The sequence below is a fragment of the Thamnophis elegans genome, chromosome 4 (assembly GCF_009769535.1).
Source record: "Thamnophis elegans isolate rThaEle1 chromosome 4, rThaEle1.pri, whole genome shotgun sequence".
NCBI classification, from domain to species: Eukaryota; Metazoa; Chordata; class Lepidosauria; order Squamata; family Colubridae; genus Thamnophis; species Thamnophis elegans.
Window position 1 is genome coordinate 85504321 of NC_045544.1, and position 21490 is coordinate 85525810.

General features: G+C 35.9%; 1 protein-coding gene across 1 annotated transcript; it reads left to right on the forward strand.

Annotated features, from left to right (window-relative positions):
- The first annotated feature begins 4215 nt into the window (after positions 1-4215).
- Positions 4216-18570, forward strand: ACBD3 (acyl-CoA binding domain containing 3). Its single transcript, XM_032215768.1, is given in 12 exon segments — positions 4216-4573; positions 5163-5168; positions 9290-9397; positions 9400-9424; positions 9978-10118; positions 11516-11574; positions 11577-11673; positions 13711-13885; positions 14415-14598; positions 15212-15307; positions 15310-15495; positions 16825-18570. Coding segments are annotated over 12 exon segments (1563 nt in total). The 5' UTR covers positions 4216-4299; the 3' UTR covers positions 17037-18570.
- Positions 18571-21490: the final 2920 nt, after the last annotated feature.

Here is a 21490-nt window from a genome sequence, read left to right on the forward strand (position 1 = left end):
CCCAGGTATTTATGGCCTTGATTGTATTTCCACCATTCAATTTAGATTTCAAAATTTTCCTAACTCTGTTGGTGTACTCTCGTCTGACAATAGTTTTTACTTCTCCATGCTTGATGTTATCCAACTGCAGAATGCCTAAGTATTTGTAGGCTTCATTTTCTTTGCATTTAATTAGTTGGCCATTGGGCATTTCAATTCCCTCAGATGCAGTGATTTTGCCCCTTTTTATGGATACAGTGGCGCATTTTTCCATGCCAAACTGCATTGAAATATCGGTGCTGAATACTCGGACTGTATTTGTCAATGATTGGATTTCTATTTCTGACTTTCCATAGAGTTTCAAATCATCCATATATAGTAAATGCGAAATTTTTTCAGCTTTTTGGCTGTTTGGTAGCCTAATTTCATTTTTTTTAAGATTACTGATAGTGGGATCATTGCGATGATGAAGAGAAGAGGTGAAAGTGAATCACCCTGGAAAATTCCTCGCTTGATATAACCATTCCGTAGCTCTCATTCCCTACTGCCAACTCAGTTCTCCATTGTTTCATTGCCTTTTCAGTAAAGGATGTAATATTTTTGCTAATGCCAGTTGTTTCTAAGCATTTTATGATCCAACTATGTGGCAGTGAGTCAAATGCCTTTTTGTAATCAATCCAGACCATATTCAAGTTCGTTTTTCTGTTCTTACAATTTCTAATATCATTTTATCAATTAGAAGCTGATCTTTTGTGCCCCTGCTCCTTCTTTTGTTGCCTTTTTGCTCTACTGGCAAGATGTTGTTTGTTTCCAAATAATCCATCATGTTATCTGCAATAATGCCTGTGAGTAATTTGAAGGTTGTTGGCAAGCATGTTATTGGTCTATAGTTTTCAGGTGTGTTCCTTTAGTTGGATCTTTCTGAATCAAGTATGTTTTTCCAGTTGTCAACCATTCATCAATTTGGCCCTTTTGTAAAATTTCATTCAGTTGCCTGGCCAATATTGCATGTAAACTGGTCAGATATTTGAGCCAGAAACCATGTAATTGGTCCTTTCCAGGTGATGTCCAATTCTTTACCTTTTTAACTCGATTTTTGACCATCTCAGTTGTTATTTCTAATACTTGCATTGTTTGTTGCCATGCTTTTCTCAAAGTCATGTATCCACTTTGCTTCCTTGTTGTAGTCCTTTGCATTTTCCCACAATTCTTTCAGAATTCAACTGTGGCCTGTTTTTCTGGTTTTTTCACTTTTGGTGTCACCATTTACATTAAGACTTTGATAAAAACGCCGTTGGTCTGATCGAAATTGCTGATTTTGTTTATATTGGATGATTCGTGCCTCATATCTTTCAATTTTCTAGCTGTTGCTGTTATCTGCTGTTTTACAATCTCTACAGCTTCATTGATGTTTCTTGTATCCAATCTATATCTCCTGATTAGCCGATCTATGATTTTGTTGTTTTTAAGCCGTTGCTCATGCATGTTCTTTAAGTTACTAGCATCTGCCCTTAATTTTTTGATTTTTTGTTCTAAACGGATTTTCCACTTTGGCTTGATGCTTTTTCTGTGTATGACTAGGTACTTTAATTTTAATGCCTAGTTCATTAGTGACTATTACAGCTGCGCTGTACATTAAACTGGTTTGTTTCCAAGATGGATCCTGGTTCAATTGTTGAAAACACTGCATTAACCATTTTCATGATAGGGGCCAAAATTTTCTTCGGCACAGTTTTTAGTGATGGTAAACGTTGCCTTTCCTCATTAAGCAGAAAATGCTCCATGATCTTATCCTTCAATTCTTTTTGTTTTTGAGTTAGTTCATCAGTTGGTTCAGTGATAACTGGTTCTAGTGGTGGTGATGTTATTTCCTCCCCAAGAGCTTCTTCTGGGAGTTCTACTATAATGTCTTTAGTTGTGTCTTGAATATCAGTTATTTCCGCTTGTGATATTGTTTTTTTGGGTTTTGCAATTTGCCTGAATTTCCTCATGTTCAACTTCACTAAACACTTTATTCCGTATAATAAATCGCCTTTGATCTGCTAGTCGTTGTTCACTAACATTTGAATCTGGATATTGTTGTTTCCATAATTCATACATTCGCTTTAAATAGCCTCTTTTTTCTGGCTCTGAGTTGTAGTAACAGGCCATTATGGCACGGTTTTCATCTGCACTATATTTTTGTCGTTTTGTTGGCTGGTCCACTTGTAGCCCACTTGTCGACGGATGTCCAGGGACCCCAACATCCGCCGCGGCCCTTGTTAACCCGCGCGACGACCGATGCGGTATGGAATTCTTATTTGTTTTTTTCACCATATGTATGGGTTGCGGGGTTTTTTTTTTACGGGACCAGATGCCAACCTGATCCAACCTTCCTCCTTCTCATCCGGGCTTGGGACCGGCAATGCGGAGTTAATAATAAGTATAAGCTTATTATTATTATTATTATTATATTATTATTATATATTAATTATTATTATACAATTGTATCACAGCGGCCAGTTGTTTCGTCGGATTTGGCATTGGTACTAGTCGGGCCCCACCCAGGGGCCTAGGACGTCGTAACGTATTTCGTAATATGCGTGCAGATCCAAGCAGTGCGGCTTGTTGCATTTGACTGATGGTGATTTTGTCAATTTTTAACTGTTCAAATGTAATTCCCAGGTTGCTTTTGAATAGCACCCAGTGTGCCCATTACCACTGGAATACCACTGCTGGTTTGTTAAAAATTTTGATTTTTTAAGTCCTGGTATTTTGCGATTTTTTCATGTTCCTTCGCGGCGACCCTGCTATCACCTGGTATGCGATGTCTATGATTGTGAACTTATTTTTTCTCAACAGTGTGATGTCTGGTGTATATGAGCCAGTATTTTGTCGTTGTCTACGGAAATCCCACAGATCTTGATCATCTGATTTTTCGGTGGACTTTTTCAGGCTGATTTTCCACCAGTTTGTTGCTGTTTTAATATTATAATTTTGGCCCAAATTCCAATGAATCATTTGTGCTACTGAATTGTGCAGCAATTTATAATCAGTCTGCGTGATTTTTTTACAGCAGCTGAGTATATGTGATCACCAGTTCAGCACCTTCTTTGCAAGCCTGCATTTGGCATTATTCTTATTATTATATTATTATTATTATTATTATTATTATTGTACCAATTGTATCACAGCGGCCAGTTGTTTCGCCGGATTTTGGCATTGGTTACTAGTCGGGCCCCACCCAGGGGCCTAGGACGTCGTAACGTATTTTCGTAATATGCGTGCAGATCCAAGCAGTGCGGCTTTTTGCATTGACTGATGGTGATTTTGTCAATTTTTAACTGTTTTAAATGTAATTCCAGTGCTTTTGGAATAGCACCCAGTGTGCCAATTACCACTGGAATTACCACTGCTGGTTTGTGCCATAGTCGTTGAATTTCGATTTTTAAGTCCTGGTATCTTGCGATTTTTTCATGTTCCTTCTCGGCGACTCTGCTATCACCTGGTATTGCGATGTCTATGATTGTGACCTTATTTTTCTCAACCAGTGTGATGTCTGGTGTATTATGCGCCAGTATTTTGTCGGTTTGTATTATATTATTATTATTATTATTATTATTATTATTATTATTATTATTATATACTTTATTCATTAACATAAAACTCAGTCAATGAAACATTTAAAAACGCACCACAACTACCATTGACTGGTTCTAATGCTTGATACGGCCTAGGTATCAACCAAGTATCTTCTTAAGATGTACATAGTTTTTGCAGTTCCGCTGGTGTTTTAGTTAGAAAGCAGCAATTTCTTAATGTGTTTTATAAAATTCTTGGACATGGTACCAAGTGTCCTATGACAACGGGTATCACTGCTGCTGTTGTTGTTCAAGACCGCTCTGCCTTTCCACAATCAGAGTGAATTCGCCGCAGTTTCAAAAGCATAACTATGGGAATCGCTGGTAGTCATGCAGACGTCAAGAGATTTCTGTCCGGAAATAAAGAGGGAACTTCGCTCGTGTTTACTCGGGATTAAATCGGCTGAACTCCATATTCCTCGGCCGTCCCAGGACTGCCTTCAGTGAAATGTCCCTAATATGCCCGCGGCAAGGCAGACAACTTGGCAAAGACAGCAACAGCAGCAGGAGGAGGTAGGCAAACACACGGCGATCTCCAGGGGAACCACCCTTCCTCTTCCTCTTCCTCCTCACCTCCCACTCCTCTCCTCCTCCTCCTCCTCCTCCTGCGGTCTTGCTTCGCCGGAAGATCCGGGTCGTGAGGCGGGAGCAGGAAGTCGGGACGTGGCCGCCCAGCTGAGCAGCAGGGGAGAGGCAGGCGATGGCGGCCGCGGCGGCGCTCAGTTCGGAGCGGCTGGAGGTTTCCATTGATGGCCTGACCCTGAGCCCGGACTCGGAGGAGGCTAGGCCTGGCCAGGCAGACGTTAGGCCGCTCCCGCTGGCTGGCAGCCGAGGGGGCACTTCTGGTCAGCCGGGGGGGCAGGTGAGGGACGAGGCCGGCGGAGACGGCGACGGCGGCGGGGCGCTGAATCTGGAGCGTCGCTGGGGCTTCGGCCTGGAGGAGTTGTACGGCCTGGCGCTGCGCTTCTTCAAAGGTGACCGCCTTTGCCTCTTTGCCACGTCGGGAAAGTGACTGAAGTGTCCTGGCTAGCTCTCTCTCGACTTCCCGGCCTCTCCATCGTAAGAGGGTCTGTGGGGAGAAAGGTTGGGAGCCTCCGGCCCCGACTCACCCTCGTAGAGCCCCGGGAACCTTAAACTAGACGTACGTTTACTTAGTTGGTTTGTGTCTGTGGAGAGAGACCGCCGTCGCCCTCAGAAGCTCGTTGAGAAGCAAGAGAAATTATTCAATGAAATATATTCAGTTTCAAGTGGGGTTATATTAGTTGCAGAAGTGACATTATGTAGGCTTCGAATATGCAGGCAAGAGCGAAATTGCTAAATGAAATATAGTAATGTTTTCAAATAAGCCTGAATTGTATGTAGATGGAACATTTTTTTCTTCAAAAGATTGTGTAGCCTTGTGCAAATATGGGAGCTTAAAATGATATTGTGCTCGTTTTAATATTGATTCATTTGGTTTGATTCATACAGTCCTGAAAACCTTTCCAGAATATTTTAAAGCTAGATATGCTTTGAATAAAGCCACAGAAGGTAAATAAAAGCAAAGATAAAGAACATAGTTAGAAAAAGGTTTGTTCATTTTTGAATAAATTACCGGTAGGTTAAAATATAGCCTATGCTGCATCAAATTATGTTATAAATCCATTTTTATTACTCATATTCTGTTTACAAGTACATGACAATTCTGCAATACTACTGCACTTGCCAATTTTTATGGGTGGGGATCTAGCTGTGAATTATAAAAGTAATAAGGAATAAAATGAGGAAGAGTTAGGTCTTATAATATGTACTCACTTTTACAGAAATTCCCAATATGTAATATATTTGAATAATTAGAGAAACATACAAACATCCCCATTCGGAATGACTAGATAGTAAGTTTATACCCCTGAAATGTGTATTTTCTTGGTATGTGAAGGATAGGGGATCTACGTGTACCCAAGTTATTAAACCATCTAATAAAACAGAAAAATGCAAATTTTCTCCAGAAAATATTGCAGTTGCTAAAACAAATGTACTTACACTCTCATAGTCCATTTTAAATCTCTTTTATAAACTCAGGAGAAAGTGCAATACAAGCATGTAGCAAACAGCCATGCTGTAATTGTGGCTACTGCCTCTGATTCAAGAATATGGTCACTGTTACTATTTCTAAATGTATATAAAAGTGTTACTGAGCTATGGTTGGAATACAAAACAAAAAGAATAAAAGTAATGTTAAGTAGAAAAATTATGGAAGTTTTAAGTTGGTAGACTCTGTTGCAGTGTTACAGAGTAGATTACCTTTCTTGGCAACTGTGTGGAGTTATCCTTGGGTGACTGATTTATACAGACATACATAGAAATGCCTGAATGCACATAGAATCCTGGGACCAAAAAATTGTGATGCAACAGGCGCAATATACCTATTGTATTCTTTTAAAAGAACACAGATTTATACAAGATAAAACAGTGTTATCCCTACTGATATTTTTGTCTGAAATATTGTTATGTAGAAAAAAGAAGGAAGGAAGAAAGAAAAGGGAGTGAGTCCCCCATCATTCTAGTCCCAATTAAATCCAACTGATTTTTAGGTAGGGTAGTAGGTTATTACCATCAGATCTAGACTGCAAAAATCCTGATGTCAGCAGATAGAATTCTGGTAGCTTCTTGCTTTCATCTAGTGCTTGTCCTAAATTATGGAGCCCAGAACTGCTAATGTAGGTCCCATTCTTTTGATATAATTGAACTATGACATTTCAGTTAGCGGATGCACTAAGGATACGTGAGATATATTTATCTGCCATAAACTGTATCCTAACAAGTGCAGCAGTTGAGGTATCTACTTATCAACCCTTGTCATACTTCAGGATGAGCACTAATGGTATCAAGAAGATTGCTCACTCTCTCTTTGAGCTCCTGCTTTTCCATTGTTTTTGGAGAAACTGACTATGTCAATCATTATTGAAATGTATTTGAAGGGCGGTTTTTTCTTTTAAATATCTTGGCATCTATGAGGATCACCTGAGCATGCTAATGTTTCAATTTCTTTCTTTTTTTTCATAGTCTAATTTCTTTCCAGTTTTATCTTGTGTAGGTACTGACTTCTTTATCAGATAGTAGTGACAAAAGAGCAGATAACTATATTGAAGGACACCCAGTAATTAAGCTCCTGGTGTGAATAGATCTTTTAATGATGTTATTGAGCAGATAAGGGACAGTAGATACATTTCAGTTTGTGGAAGGCCTTATTTCTCTTTTGTTGGATAAATAGGATATATTTAAGCATGTAAGTCTGTAAGAAAAAGAAAGGTTTCGTGGGGAGAAGCAGGTTACCATTAGATTTTGGTCACTTGTCAGGAATATTGTTTGAAATAAATAATTGCTAGGTACTAGTTTGGATTTGTGCTTCATTAAACTTGTTTTAAATGGTACAAATTAGCATTGTTAAAATTGTGGTCCTTGAACGCTGGAAGATAAAATCATTCATTTTAAAGGAAATTAAACCCTGGCTGTCCTTTGGAAGGCCAGATACTGAAACTGAAGCTCAGATACTTTGGCTACCAAATGAGAAGAGGGGACACATTGGAAAAGACCCGGTGTTGTGCAAAAGATTGAAGGCAAAAAGAGAAGAGGACAGCAGAGGATGAGTATTTAAAATAGTATCATTGACACAATGAACATGAATTTGAGCAAACTCCAAGCGATAATGGAGGACAGTGAGGCCTGCCATGGTGTGGTCCTTGGGATGTGAAAAGTCAGAGGGGACTTAGGCGACCGAAAACGACAACAACCTACGTCTTCTGGGGCTCCCCAGGAGGTTCATGGAGTTAAAAAAAAATTGGCCAGTCTATGTTGAAAAATAATACAATAATAAAATGCATCAATTTTAATTTTTAATATGGTAAATATTGGTAAATATAATCTATATTAAAAAAGCCCTTTTTGGGGTCCTCCATCATTTTTAAAAGTTGGGATTTTGAGAAAAAATTTAAGAAAACACTGGTATAGATAATTCCTAAATATAGGTATATTATCTGAAAATTAGCACTTATGACTGATCAGGAAATAATGTTGAGATAAATATACCAGGTAAAGTACCTCAAAATGGCAAGCCAGGTTTGTTTATTATAGTAATTGTACATCCTTTTAAGTCCAAGTATAAGATATAATGCAAATGGATTATAAAAACTTGGGAGGCTGGTTTTATTCTAAGAAATATAATTCATCCAACTTCAAGCATATCAAACAAATAAAATGGCCTTTGCAGAAGATGTGGTTAAAGAATGAACAGGAATTTCTCCTCTGCTGTCTGGCTTGAAATTAGTGTGGCCAGTGTTTGAGACCTCTGGTGTCAATGTCAACAAGAGCATGTTTTTGCAAGGTTCAGTGGGCATTTATAGGGTCTCTAGTATGGTAATATAGTGTAACAGAAATAATTTTTTCTTTATTGTATAACAAATAATTCTTGTGCGTGCATCTTTGTTTCATGTTTCATTAGTCAGCATTTTTTCAAGCAATAGCTTTTGCTTTTGTGTGCGTTTTGTAAATTTACTGAATGTGCTATAATTGGCATATGCTCACAAATCCTAATATATGCTCTTTTTTTAAAAAATCTTGATTTGGGTTACAATTTAACATATATTAAATAATTATGTTATCTTTGTTGTGTAAATATGGTTATATTTGATGCTTATTGCAAATGAAACCTTTGAAACCAGATCAATGCTTATGGGACATAAATTTAAATGATATTTCTTTCTGGTAAATATTTAAAAAATTAGATTAAATTTGTGAAATGATTCAATTATTTGCTGTAATTTTAATAAGGTTCTTTCAGTCTTTCTATCTCTTCTTTGTTAGCTCATTTATCAGTCCTATATGTAAATAATTCCTTAATCTGCTCTTTAATAATTAAAAGTAAAACTTACTTGTTAACTAATATTTTTGTAATTTTATTGTGTAATATATATTAATTAATATAAAATAACATGAAAAACTTTCTAGGTGTATTTTTATCCTAGCTGTATAGTTAAAAATAGGATTTATGTAGTGCAAATAATAAAAGAACATCACTTCATTTTTGTAAAATCAAAACCACATTGTTATAGATAATGCTGCATATATATAGATTGGTGATTTAGTTTATTGCTATGCATTATGTTTATTTTTATGAAGTGTGCTGACGCGCTTATATCATTTATATTTTCACAATATATGCAGTAGGTAAGGTAGCCTCCAAAGCCACCCATTGAGGTCCATTACTAATTTGAGACTTAATCCAGATCTTTGATCGTAGTTCAGTATGCTAAATTAGCACACTATACTTTTTTCAATAAGTTCTTTGCCACATATGAGGCTGTTAAGTGAAACTACCGTTCTTGATGGCTTCCAGGTAAAAGATGTGCTGGGATAAGGTTGTACCCATGTTCTGAGTGTCAAATGGATTTAGGTCTCTCCAACTGTGGGATTGTTTTTCTCTGAAAATATAAGTAAATCTTGGTTTATTACCTTTCTTGGAGGTAGCCTTGAAAAAGTCTATTCACTCCTCGGTATTTTGCACTGGGCACCAATCAGCTAGCATGATTGATACCACTTTGAGGGACCATTATAGAAGATATGACATTTCATTGTGTTCTTAAACTATGAAGATAGTTAAGCATGACGTTATTTATATCTTGAAATTTACTGTATCTTTACTTTCAGAAAAGATGGCAAAGCCTTTCATCCCACCTATGAAGAAAAACTCAGACTGGTAGCCCTGCATAAACAAATTCTGCTGGGACCTTACAATCCAGATGCCTGCCCTGAAGTTGGATTCTTGATGTACTTGGAATGACCAGAAGGTAAAAAATATTTATAAATATAACAAATACATTGTTTTATTTGACCAAGACATTTTAACCTAACTGTGGGACTGTGGGTTGAAAATATCTGTAGTATGGTGATATCTTATAAATTCAGCACCTGAGCATATTTTTAAAATTCCTGGAGATCTAAAAAGTGGTTATGACAGCAGACTTGAATTTAATAGTTAAAGCGAACTGTACATACATTTATTCTTGTTCTCACATAAGACAGAAATATGAATGAAATGTTTAATCTTAAATGTTCAATGATGTTATCTTGAGGAGTCATCTGATAAGATTTTGTATGTGTGTGTGTGTATATATATACATACATACATACATACATACATACATATGTCTTGTCTTGTGGAATTCCTAGTATTCTGAGCAGAAGTACTGCTTTCAGGAAGTATCCACGGTCAGCGGTTTTCTGGGAACATTTTCCTGCCTGTTTGTCTAGCATCACCTTAAGCATAAACTGTTGTGTTTATACTTAATTTGATAGAAATTATTTCCTTTCTATCCCAGCTCATTTATCTCATCATTGCAGGAAAGAATGGGCTGCACTTGGCAGTATGGCAAAGCAAGAAGCTATGACAGAGTTTGTAAAACTCCTAAATAGATGTTGTCAACTCTTTTCAATATATGTTACATCCCATAAAATAGAGAAAGAAGAGCAGGAGAAGAAAAGGTATGCTTTGTACTTGTTTGGCACCAAGTTCCAGTTACAGAGATTTCTATGTCATAGGGATCTTTTCTAATAATCTCTTAGTTCATATTATTTTGTAACAGTCTGATGATGAAGTTAATTGCTTTGCTGCAATTTTGTTTGCTTGCATTACAAATATGAGGATTATTAGTAACATGTTTAAATGAGGCTAAATATATGCTTGACACCAGCGCATAAGAATCTTTGTAAATATGTAATGTGGTTTCTAGTAGGATCAGTTCAAAACTCCATGTTCATTTACTGTGGTAAGAAAAAAGCATATTATCTAGTATCTTGCCCAATATCTTAATTGCTATAAAAAAGTTAAATGTGTTTCTTCAATGCAGATTTTATTGCTATTGATGACATTCCTTACAAAAAAATTCATCATATGAAAAAACACATTTTGTTCTGTTTTGCATTGCATCGGAGTTCAGAATATAGTTAGGTTTGTTGCGTTTTTTCGGGTTTCTTGATAAACTTTCCAGTGCATAATAAACTATTTTAACTTTTTTGCGATTGTTCTATGTACACTATTATTTTGAAAGAGGTTACTTAAGCCTTCTGTGTTCCATTTAAGTGTTCTGTAACAAAAATGATGGCTTATTATTCAGCCATCATTGTGACTGATTCCAGGGTAAGTTTCCCCTAAGATTACAGTCTAAAAAATCACATTACAATAAAACTATGATTTAAAGAACATTTGGAAAAAACGTGTTTCCTTTAAATCCAAATATCTGTTGAATTAAATTGTCATAATTGACATTGTTTGCATCAATTGACACAAATGATGCCAATCACTTAAATATATGATTACGTGAAATGTCTAGACCAGGGATCCACAACTCCCAGATCGTGACCCACTACTAGCTGCAGTCTGTTTGAAACTGGGCCGTGGAAGAGATGGGCAAGTGCGCATGTGTGAAGCTCCACTTGCACAGCAAAGGATGCTTGCCCTCATGTGCAAAGTTCCATTCATGTAAATGGAGCTTTCCGTGCGAGCACAATTGAGGGAAGTTTTGTGTGGAAGCACAAACGTCCTCTGCTCATATGAGTGGCACTTTAAAAATAGTTTCTTTTCATCCAATTTTCTCAAAGGCCTCAAAAAAGTACCTTGCAAGACAGCATCTGTTTCTTGTGCTCCCTACAGCAGATAATGGAGCTATATGACTTTCACTAATGAGGGAAATATAACTCTTATGATAGGTTTGATAGATTGATAGTTTTATGGAGGTAATTTTATATGAGTTCTTTATCATTAAATCCAGTGACAGATTGGAGGGTAGCTACACTTGACTTGAAACTTCATTTTTCGTATTGCAGCATGAGAAGCTTTATAGAATTACAGAGTAAGTAAGTGATAGATACAAATATTATAGGAGGGAAGAGGAGGAACGTAGGCAACGTGAAGAGGAAGAACGAGAGCGTTTACAAAAAGAGGAGAAAAACGCAGGCAAGAAGAGGAAGAGAGACTCAGACGGGAAGAAGAGGAGAGACGGAGGATAGAAGAAGAGAGATTCCGAATGGAACAGCAAAAGTAGGACTCAGTAATGCATGATTCATACCATAATTTGTGTCTTTTTTTAAAAGAGTTTTGAATATAAGATTACCCCGTTTAATCTCACATTAATAGAAATGCCACCTGTCCCAAGACCTACAAATAATTTTTATAAGTGACTAAATATTTTTAAATTATGTTTTGGGCCCTCACAAGTGATATACAGAAGGAATAAGCTGAAGTTTAATAGAAATAAAACTTTGTAGACAATAGGCTTAGATTCAACCTAATATTATTGAGAGACAACCATTTTTGAGATTTAAAATACCAAAGGCAAATCTATGAGGGAGATGGGAAGTTTCTAAATTTAGTAAATAAAAATTCTTCAAAGGTGTATCTAAATTCTTGTACTGATGGACTAGGAACAAGTCCATTGGAAGAGAGTTTTGCTAAGAAAGTTATAAACTATAGAGCTTGAAGTGACATTAAACCATCAAATTCAATAATGCAGAAATTTAAATTATTGCACAGTTATTTAGCTTCTGCTTGAAGCATGGAAGATGAATCTATCATTCTTCAAGTAATTGTAAAAAAGTAATTTTACTGTTAAACTATTAGAAAGTTTTTATCTAATGTTCAGTTATAATATTTTTCCTGGTATTTTGAATGCATGATTTCTTGACTTGTACTTTGGAATAATGAAGAACAAGTTTACCCTTGTATGACATCTTTCCAGGTATTTGAAATTACATTCATTCTTAGTTTTTTTATTTCTTAAGATTAACAATCTAATTTCTTTGAACCTCTTTTCAAACAACTTAGTTTCTAGTCTCTTGTCCAACCTTGTTACTCTTCTTTGAACCTGTACCACTTATCTGAATTTTTATTCAAGTGTGGTGCCTGAACTTTAGTACTGGAATTAGAATTCACTATTTACACTGAAAAGTTAATAAAAATTGTAATACATTTAGCATGAACTCTTGGAGTAACATGAAAAATGAAAATTCTTCCCTGAAATTTTATGAAATTGCAATTGGGAGGTGCTGTTAACTTCTTGTGGGTGCATCACCAAAATTTCAAAAGCAAGTTTGAAAGAGAACCAACATTTAGGTGACCTTTACTCTGGCAGACACTAAATTCATCAGATGGTTTTTAAATAGAAGAGATAAAATGTAGTTTTCTTAAAAATTAGAATTGGTGATTGCTGCTTTTGTGAAAATGAATGGAGGCTCTTTATGGTTTTTTTTTTTTTTTTTGAATCTGACCCTGAGATAATATGGACACTTCATATACAAGTAGTCCTTGATTTATAATAGTTCATTTAGTGTCTTTTCAAAGTTACGACACTGAAAAAAAGCGACATGACCATTTTTCACATTTATGACTGTTGCAGCATCCCAGGGTCATGTGGGGATGCTTCTGATGCTTGACAACTGATTTACATTTATGATGGTTGCAGTGTCCCAGGGTCATGTGGTGTGACCTTCAATCAAGCAAAGTCAATGGGGAAACCTGATTCACTTAACTGTTACTAATTTAAGAACTGCAGTGGTTCAATTACAAATGTGGCAAGAAAATTCGTAGAATGGGGCAAAACTCACTTAACAAATGTTTCATTTAGCAAATAAATTTTGGGTTCATTTGTGATCATAAGTTGAGAACTACTTATAATAGATCGTAAGGCTTTCTGCAGTAAAGTTGGTGTTTGTACTGAATACAGAAAAGGAAATGTTGAGAGGAGATTATATTTTTAGATATTATGGAAAGCAAAATATCTCATATTATTTCTATATATATCTATATAATAGAAGTGATTATTTCTCATATTTTGCATGTTAATGATGCCAAATCAGAACACAAATGTCTTTTTGGGAAACATGTGAAATACAGATTTTCTGAAATATAATTCAATTTTTAATTACTGCATTTAATCTAAAGGGTCATATTCCACTTGTACTCTCATGTAAACTTCACTAATACATTTTAGAAATAAAATTTAGTATGCTTGAATCCAGTTAAATAACTGCTGCTCTTATGTCTGCTGAGTTATTTACGGGCAATGTATTCTCAATCCAGGCAACAGATAATGGCAGCATTGAACTCTCAGACTGCTGTCCAGTTCCAACAATATGCAGCCCAACAGTATCCAGGCAACTATGAGCAGCAACAAATCCTAATTCGCCAGCTCCAGGAACAGCATTATCAACAGTATATGCAGCAACTTTATCAGGTCCAACTTGCACAGCAGCAGGTATAGTACATCATGGTAACAATGCATCTCACAGAATAGCAGCTTTTTAATTTTCTGTTGAAACTGAAACTACTAAGCTATACTTTAGGTACTTCTGAAGCTAGAATAAATTCTAATAATATATCTTATAGCCAAGTGGCAGCACCTAGGCAACTAATGGCGACCCTGAAAACTAAACAAGTTCCAGACTGACTAGTGTTTGGATGTGATTCAGAAAATCCAAGGGTTATAACTAAGTTGGCTATTTGAAAGAACAGCTTGGAAAAAGATGGTGAAAAATCATTGTTGTATTATTACTGAGAAAACAATATGAATCTATTCATAATCACAAGGAGAGATTGGTATTTTATATATGAACATGAATATGCCCATGCAGTCACCAGGAGATCTAAATATAATTATTGTGCGTGTATGTTCTGGTACAGTTTTTAAAATTCTGTTTAAATTGATGCTTAGATTAGGTGGCTCCTGTCAAATACATTGCACACTTTTATTGATTTTGCAATAAGTGCTTTTTTTTAATTTGTAGGCAGCTTTACAGAAACAGCAAGAAGCAGCTGCTACAGCTTTAGTTACATCCTTATCAAAGACAAATTCATCCACTGCAGGGGAAATCTCATCAGTCAATGGACAGGCTAGTGCACATCCATGCGGCCCTGAAAAAGACCCGGAAATAGATGCTTTAGAAGAAGCACTCGAGAATGGACCAAAAGGTATGACTGATGTTTATTGGACTCTTTAAAACACAATAAACAGTTTGAGTATCTAGTATCATAATTAGTATAGAATATAGAGACGTGCTTATTTTTATTTTTGACTAAAGCCTGTGTGCCGATCCTTGATAATGATTGGAACTAGTGGCCTGCAGATCTGTGACTTACTGCCATGTAACTATGCAGAGTGCAGAATCATATTTACAGACAGAAATTGGCTAAATAAAAATTAGTGGAGGAAAAATGCAGTTTCTTATGGTTTTTAATGTGGCGTTTCAAGGTAGCATCATAGGAAACTGCTTTATTACTGGACTATTGCTACTGCTTAGTTCAGTATTGTTTACACTGACCTTGGCTTCTCATCTATACCAAGACAGGACATGGCATATGGCTGGAGATTTAACCCTTGTTTACAAACCAGCCTTCAGGTGGTTCAAACCTTGGATGCTATGTGGGTTTGGCAGAGTGAGACTACTTTCCATTTAGGTCTGCTAAATATTTATAAAGTGTAGCCCTGTAATATCCATGGATATATCATCCCAAGAAAATTATATGGGAAAATGTAAATTGCTTAGTTTTGTTGCACTTTCTTTTGTCCCCTTCTTCTTTTTAGAATCAGTTCCAGTAATAGCAGCACCCTCCATGTGGACCCGGCCCCAGATTGCTGACTTCAAAGAGAAGATTCGCCAGGATGCAGATTCTGTAATCACAGTGGCAGAGGAGAAGTAGTGACAGTTCGAGTTCCAACACATGAAGAGGGCTCTTATCTTTTCTGGGAGTTTGCTACAGACAATTATGACATTGGTTTTGGGGAATATTTTGAATGGACAGACTCCCCTAACACAGCTGTCAGTGTTCATGTTAGTGAATCCAGTGAAGATGAGGAGGAAGAAGAAGGTATTTATATACCTAGCAAAGGTTTAAACATGTTGGAGACTCTATCAATTTGTCACATCTTTGCTTTACATTATTTGTTAGTCTAAAAAAACCCAAACCAAATCCTATAGGAAATAATAAATGCTGGAATAATCTTTTTTTTATTTGGTACTTCCAAAGATGTTGAGACTGTGATTTTCAGAATGCCCAGCTGGCCAGTGGGTTAAGTCATTGTGGGCTGAAGGTTATCAATTGGGAAGCATGTTGAACACATTAATATTCCTTTCATAATTATTGCTGGTAAATGACCTTGATATTACAAGGTTCTTCAATTACAGTAGCTGTCCCACAGTGCTTTGCAATAAAATCAGCCTGGGAATTTAAAAATCAATGTGGGAAAATATAAAAATTCTTCTTGAGGTATGTTTAGTCCCCAGCTGCCATTCTAAAAAATTAGACCACTTGTACCTTTCTAGCAAGCAAAAAATTGTATTATGTAGATTACCATCTAGACTCCAAATTGCATGATTTTTCTTACCATCATTTTTCAAATCATCCTACCAATTTCATTGGCTTCTCAGTTTTTCTTTTTTATCATTGTGATTTTCCAAATTCTTATTTACTGTTCAGTAACTTTCATTTATTGTACAGTTTCTGTATGATATTTTCTTCATAACTGCATTGATGAGCAATTGTCCTAATGTTTGCCCCTCATTGTGTGATAAAATAGGGAGTCCTCAGATTACTATGGCAATTAGGCTGGGGTTGTGTCATGTGATCATGATTTACAGTTGCCATCGTAATCCTGGACATTGTTAAACAGGTAATCAAGCAGGGCCATGCAAATGTAGACAGCAGAGAAAGAAAGGCACAGTGCAAGTGCGGAAAGACAAGGGAAGGAGGGAGGGAGTGGTATGAAGGCTGGGAGGAAAGAGTATGGTGCATGCAAGTGCAGTCGGAGGAGGACTTGTAGATAGCTAAAGAAAGGTTCAAAATTATGAAATTCATTTTATTAGGCCCTGATAATAGTAGGAATGGAAACGTCTAAAAGTACAACTCAACTATAAAATAAAGGCATTAAATCTAACACTTGTTATTCTGTATTTACATTGATCAAAAGCATTCATTCATTAGTTAAGAAGATTGGCCCAGATTGCAGTGTGTGGATTAATTTCAGTTGCTTCTTTGCAAATCCCCTGGTATCAGGAAGTCATGCTTTCTTATCTCATACAGTGAATTGTTTAAGGTTGGATTGTTTTTATTAATGATTGTCTATAAATAATTGATATTGTGATTTATTTGGCATTAAGGCATGCAGTAATTAATACTTTATTTTTGTCTCTTTCTCAGAACATGCTAGCAGTGAAGAGAAAGCCAAAAAGAATGCGAACAAACCTCAGCTAGATGAAATAGTGCCTGTGTACAGAAGAGACTGTCATGAAGAAGTCTATGCTGGCAGCCATCAGTACCCAGGGAGAGGAGTTTACCTTCTTAAATTTGACAACTCTTACTCACTATGGAGGTCAAAAACAGTTTACTACAGAGTGTATTATACTAGATAAAGCTCTTATATTGTTGGAGGTTGGGGTGGTGTGGAGGACATCATGTTATTTGGAACTTACATCGAACATACTGGACTATTTGACTTCGTTATCCTGTTTAATGTATCTGTGGTTGTGTGTGCGTATGTGTGTGCTTGTTAATTTTGATACCGGGAATGAGGCTTTTATCTATATATCATTATAAATGAGATAGATGGGCTAGGATCTTACATCTTGTTGGGGGGTGGTTCTTTGCCAGAAGTGAAGACAAAAGTCAACTGAATTTATGCATTGACTTTCAAAATGCTTTCAATTCTAAGGCACGTATGCACGCACGCACACACAAGCACACACCGGGAGATGTTTCATTAGTGGCAGTCATGATGTTGCCTGATGTATAAACTTTGAACTTTTAAAAACAAAATCTGTTAGCTGTTCATTTGATGGTACCAGCCTTACTTGTGGGGAACAGGGAAGTTAGATGCCATCTGCACTGTAGCGAGCAAGTTTCTTAATACTGTATTTGAATGTCAGATTTTTACACCATTAAACTTGAAACCTTAGTGGATGCAGTTTAGAAAAGTATTTGCTGTCTGTTCTCATTGAAAAAAATATTTGGAGCCTAGTATAATATGATTTTGGATGAGATAAAGATGTGTGTGTGTGTGTGTGATGTGCACGCATGCAAGCAAGTGTCCTTGTCAAAAGGTGTGCAGGCCAATAAGTGTACATATACATGCATAAGCTTAGACCTATATACATCAGGGATATTTTGTTTGATCATAGGCTTACAAAGAATTGATTTTGGGCATCAAGAAAATAACAAATATCTGTCTTTCCCCTTTTACCTGCTGCTATTCCTAATATTGTTTTGTGTAATTATTCTTATTTTAAAATGAAGACATAAAATTTGGCTAAAACACTCAATTTATCTCACTTAAAATTAATGAGATCCACTTTTACTTTTGAAATTTGCAATAAACAGGTATATTATGTATGAGACATTCCTTTTGGACTACGTGTCTTTTGGAATTGTATAGGTAAATGTCCTAATACATAATACTTCATAGCATTTTTTCTGCGCTGGTTTTATAATCTAGGGATCTTTTCTTTTCTTTTTTTGAAAACTGAAGCTTCCACATCCACTTTATGCATTATCAAAGACGTTTGCATTATTGTAGAATAATATTGCACTAATATTCTTAAAATCACTGCCAGGCCCACCCCTTATCTTAATTTTAGGTTACTTTTGATTTTCCAACACACGCCTCCTTGTTCTTTCACAAGTAATATTCCAATGTTCACATCAAGACTAGACCAAAACTAAAATTACATATTTGCTCAACAATGACTAAAGGTGGATTTTGGTTCTTTATTTTCAATTAAATACAAGTTTTTGTATGGAGTTTGCTTCCCAAAAGCAAGGTAAGCGTGCAGGTGTTAAAAAATCCGTTTGTAGAGATGTGTTATGCTTGACTCCCTATCACCCATTTCTCTTTGGATAGGCTGACATACATATTTGTTCCACTGCAAATAAATCTGTTGGTATTTTGGACATTCTGTTTGAATACTTGTATATATGATGTTTTTCCTTTCTCACATGTTACAGAGAGTTACCTTATTTGATTTACATTTTAAGCTTCTGTCCAACTAATGCTGTCCGGACAGTTCTGCTCTAACATGTTGTTTCCTCATGTGTACATAATACTGTATAAGCAATGGAATTGAAAAGTAATTTGCTTTTTAAAAGCTGTAGAGGCAGGCATTTATTCTGTTCCATTTGTTTTCATTCATACAAATTATGATCCAAAACTAAAAAATATGTTGGAGAGCAATACTTGTAAACAAGAGCAATTTTTTGCTGCCAGACTTTGTGGATACCCAAACTCCAAAAGTTGCCTCTTACTGTTAAATAGTGCAGATAAGTGCACGTTCAAAATATCTTGGAATAATATATTTAATCTGAATTAAAAATGATTATATGGATCTTCTGTCTTTTTCTTAAGTTCTATCAACATTACTTGGCTCAGGGAAAATAGATATAATACTAGATATAACACTAGGAATGTTTCTTTAATGGGCACCTTTTAAACTATATTTTTAACTCAGAGATTGTCAAGATGTGTTTCATTAGCATGTATTTATTTTTATATATTTCTTTGCCTGTTAACATTTTTAATTTGCATCATTTGCCCATAGCTTCAGAAACACTTCTGCCACCAGAATTCAGGTTAATTGGGCAATATTACCAGAGTTAAATTGAAGGGTGATATTGAAGAGATGCTAAAAGACAAAAAAAAAACCCAGCTGTTGTATAGATTGCTAATATGAGGCCACAGATGGGAGAAGAGAGATAATGTAGGTCACATCCCTCATAACTATCATTGTAAACTGAGAATCTTCTTTTAATTCCCCCAAAAATGCACTTAAATACTCAAACAAGTTGTATGAAAGCCATATAAGAGCTCCAGGTCACAATTTGGGGTCCTGAAATAGAAGCTACTGCTGGCAACATTCCACCAGTCGCCTCATATGAATCTACTCAAGCCAGACTGCAAACCAGGAATGATTGTGATGCAAGAACGTACAGAAAATAATTCTAGACAACTAGGCAATTGAACCAAGCCACAAAAACTTGAATAACGTTGGATGTACTTTAATAATTTTCATGTCACCTACCATTCTCATTCTAGATGCAGAGCTTAACCCAGCTTACAACTGATAAGATGTACAAGGAGCCAATATTCCAAATCAGTTCATTTCTTTGAAATCAGAACACAACTTAACAGAAGCTAGGGATGTAAGTGCATTGCTGCATGTCCCCAATGAGTTGTGTGTTTTTGTCATACTTGTAATCTCAGGTACTTCACACATTTCAATGAATGTATGTGAAAAGAATTTTTCTAGCCAAATGTCTTATCTAAAAATCCAGGACTCTTTCTAGTAAACATGATATCTAATATCTCTGGATTCTTAGTCATCCAGGTCATGATTGTCTCAAAGGTGCTTTTTTCAAAAGGCAACTGGACTATATTTTTTCCTTGAGGGAGGAATTTTTTACCTTTAGGAAGAAGACATTTCTCTGGTCAGCCAAGAAGCTTCATCCATTCTGACTGGATAGTGGGGTGATGGAAGGGTTAGTTCTGACCATCCTTCCATCCTACCCACTATCCAGTCAGAACTGATGTGGCTTCTTGGATGAGAAGCGAAAGAAAAAAACAAAGTTCTAAAGTTGCTTTTTTTTTTAAAAAAGCACCTTTGAGATGGTATTTAGTACAATATACTATTTAATCTGTGTAATTTTCAAGCAGTACTAAAACATAATTGATTATATCTTTTAGTGAAATCCAGTTTGGTATAGTGGTTAAGGCGCTAGGCTAGAAATTGGGAGATTGAGTACTAGTCCCACTTTACACATGAAATGAGCTGGAACAATTTTAGGCAAGTATTCTCACACTCCTAGGAGGGGCTGCAGTGGCAAACCACTTCCAAAAATGTTGCCAAAAAAATAAAAACCATCTGGGGCTTGAAAGTTGCTGAGAGTCAACACAGACTCAAAGGCACAAAAAATTAACACCAACCCCTGTGTTACTTTAAATCAATGAATGGCTATTTAAAATCAAATTTCTCTCCTAATTGGTATAGATTATATAATTTATATGGGAATAATAATTGCTCAGAATTAAAACATTAAGTTGAAAGCTCAAATGCCTGCAAGAAAAGAAAAGGACTGGGGCAACTGCAAATAATATACATGCAAAGCATTAAAAAACCATTGATTTTCACAATTTTTCTATATGATAAATTATAGCCATGGATGATTTAGTAATATAATTAATTTAAGAGGATTAATTTAATTTTTGGTAATAAAAATTATCAGGTGGGTGATAACAAGTGATCCTGAACTACTCCTGTAAAGCTAGATAGGAAAAAATACAGTGCTCTATTAAAAGTTGTATCTAGTGTTCTAAAACAGATACAGTATTAAAAGCAATTTTAAAAAGAATCACACAGATTGAGATTTAGTCATGCTTGTTGTTGAGAATGAATGAGTGTGTATGGGTGTGCCTGTGTTCTTTTCCATCTAGTTGAAGTGGTAAATACAAATCCTTATGTTGACGAACACGTTATCAGAAGCCTAATTAATCCACATGCATATCTCTCAACCTTTGGGATCTTGTATTACACCTGACAAGATGACAAAAAAATGGAACTACTCATATAAATTACAGTAGCCAGATCTTTTAGAACATATGCCTTTATATTTAAAAAGTGGAAAAATTATTACCAATCCACTTACAAACAAAGCTATTTCTTCTTTAAAAAAATAGCAAAATAATATTACAATATAGAATTTCATTCAAAATAGAAAGGTAATGGATATAACCCTGTGTCAGAAAGCCTAACACTCTAGTGCTAAAGATCATGCAGGTAGTCCTTGACTTAAAACTATTTGTTTAGTGACTGAAGTTACA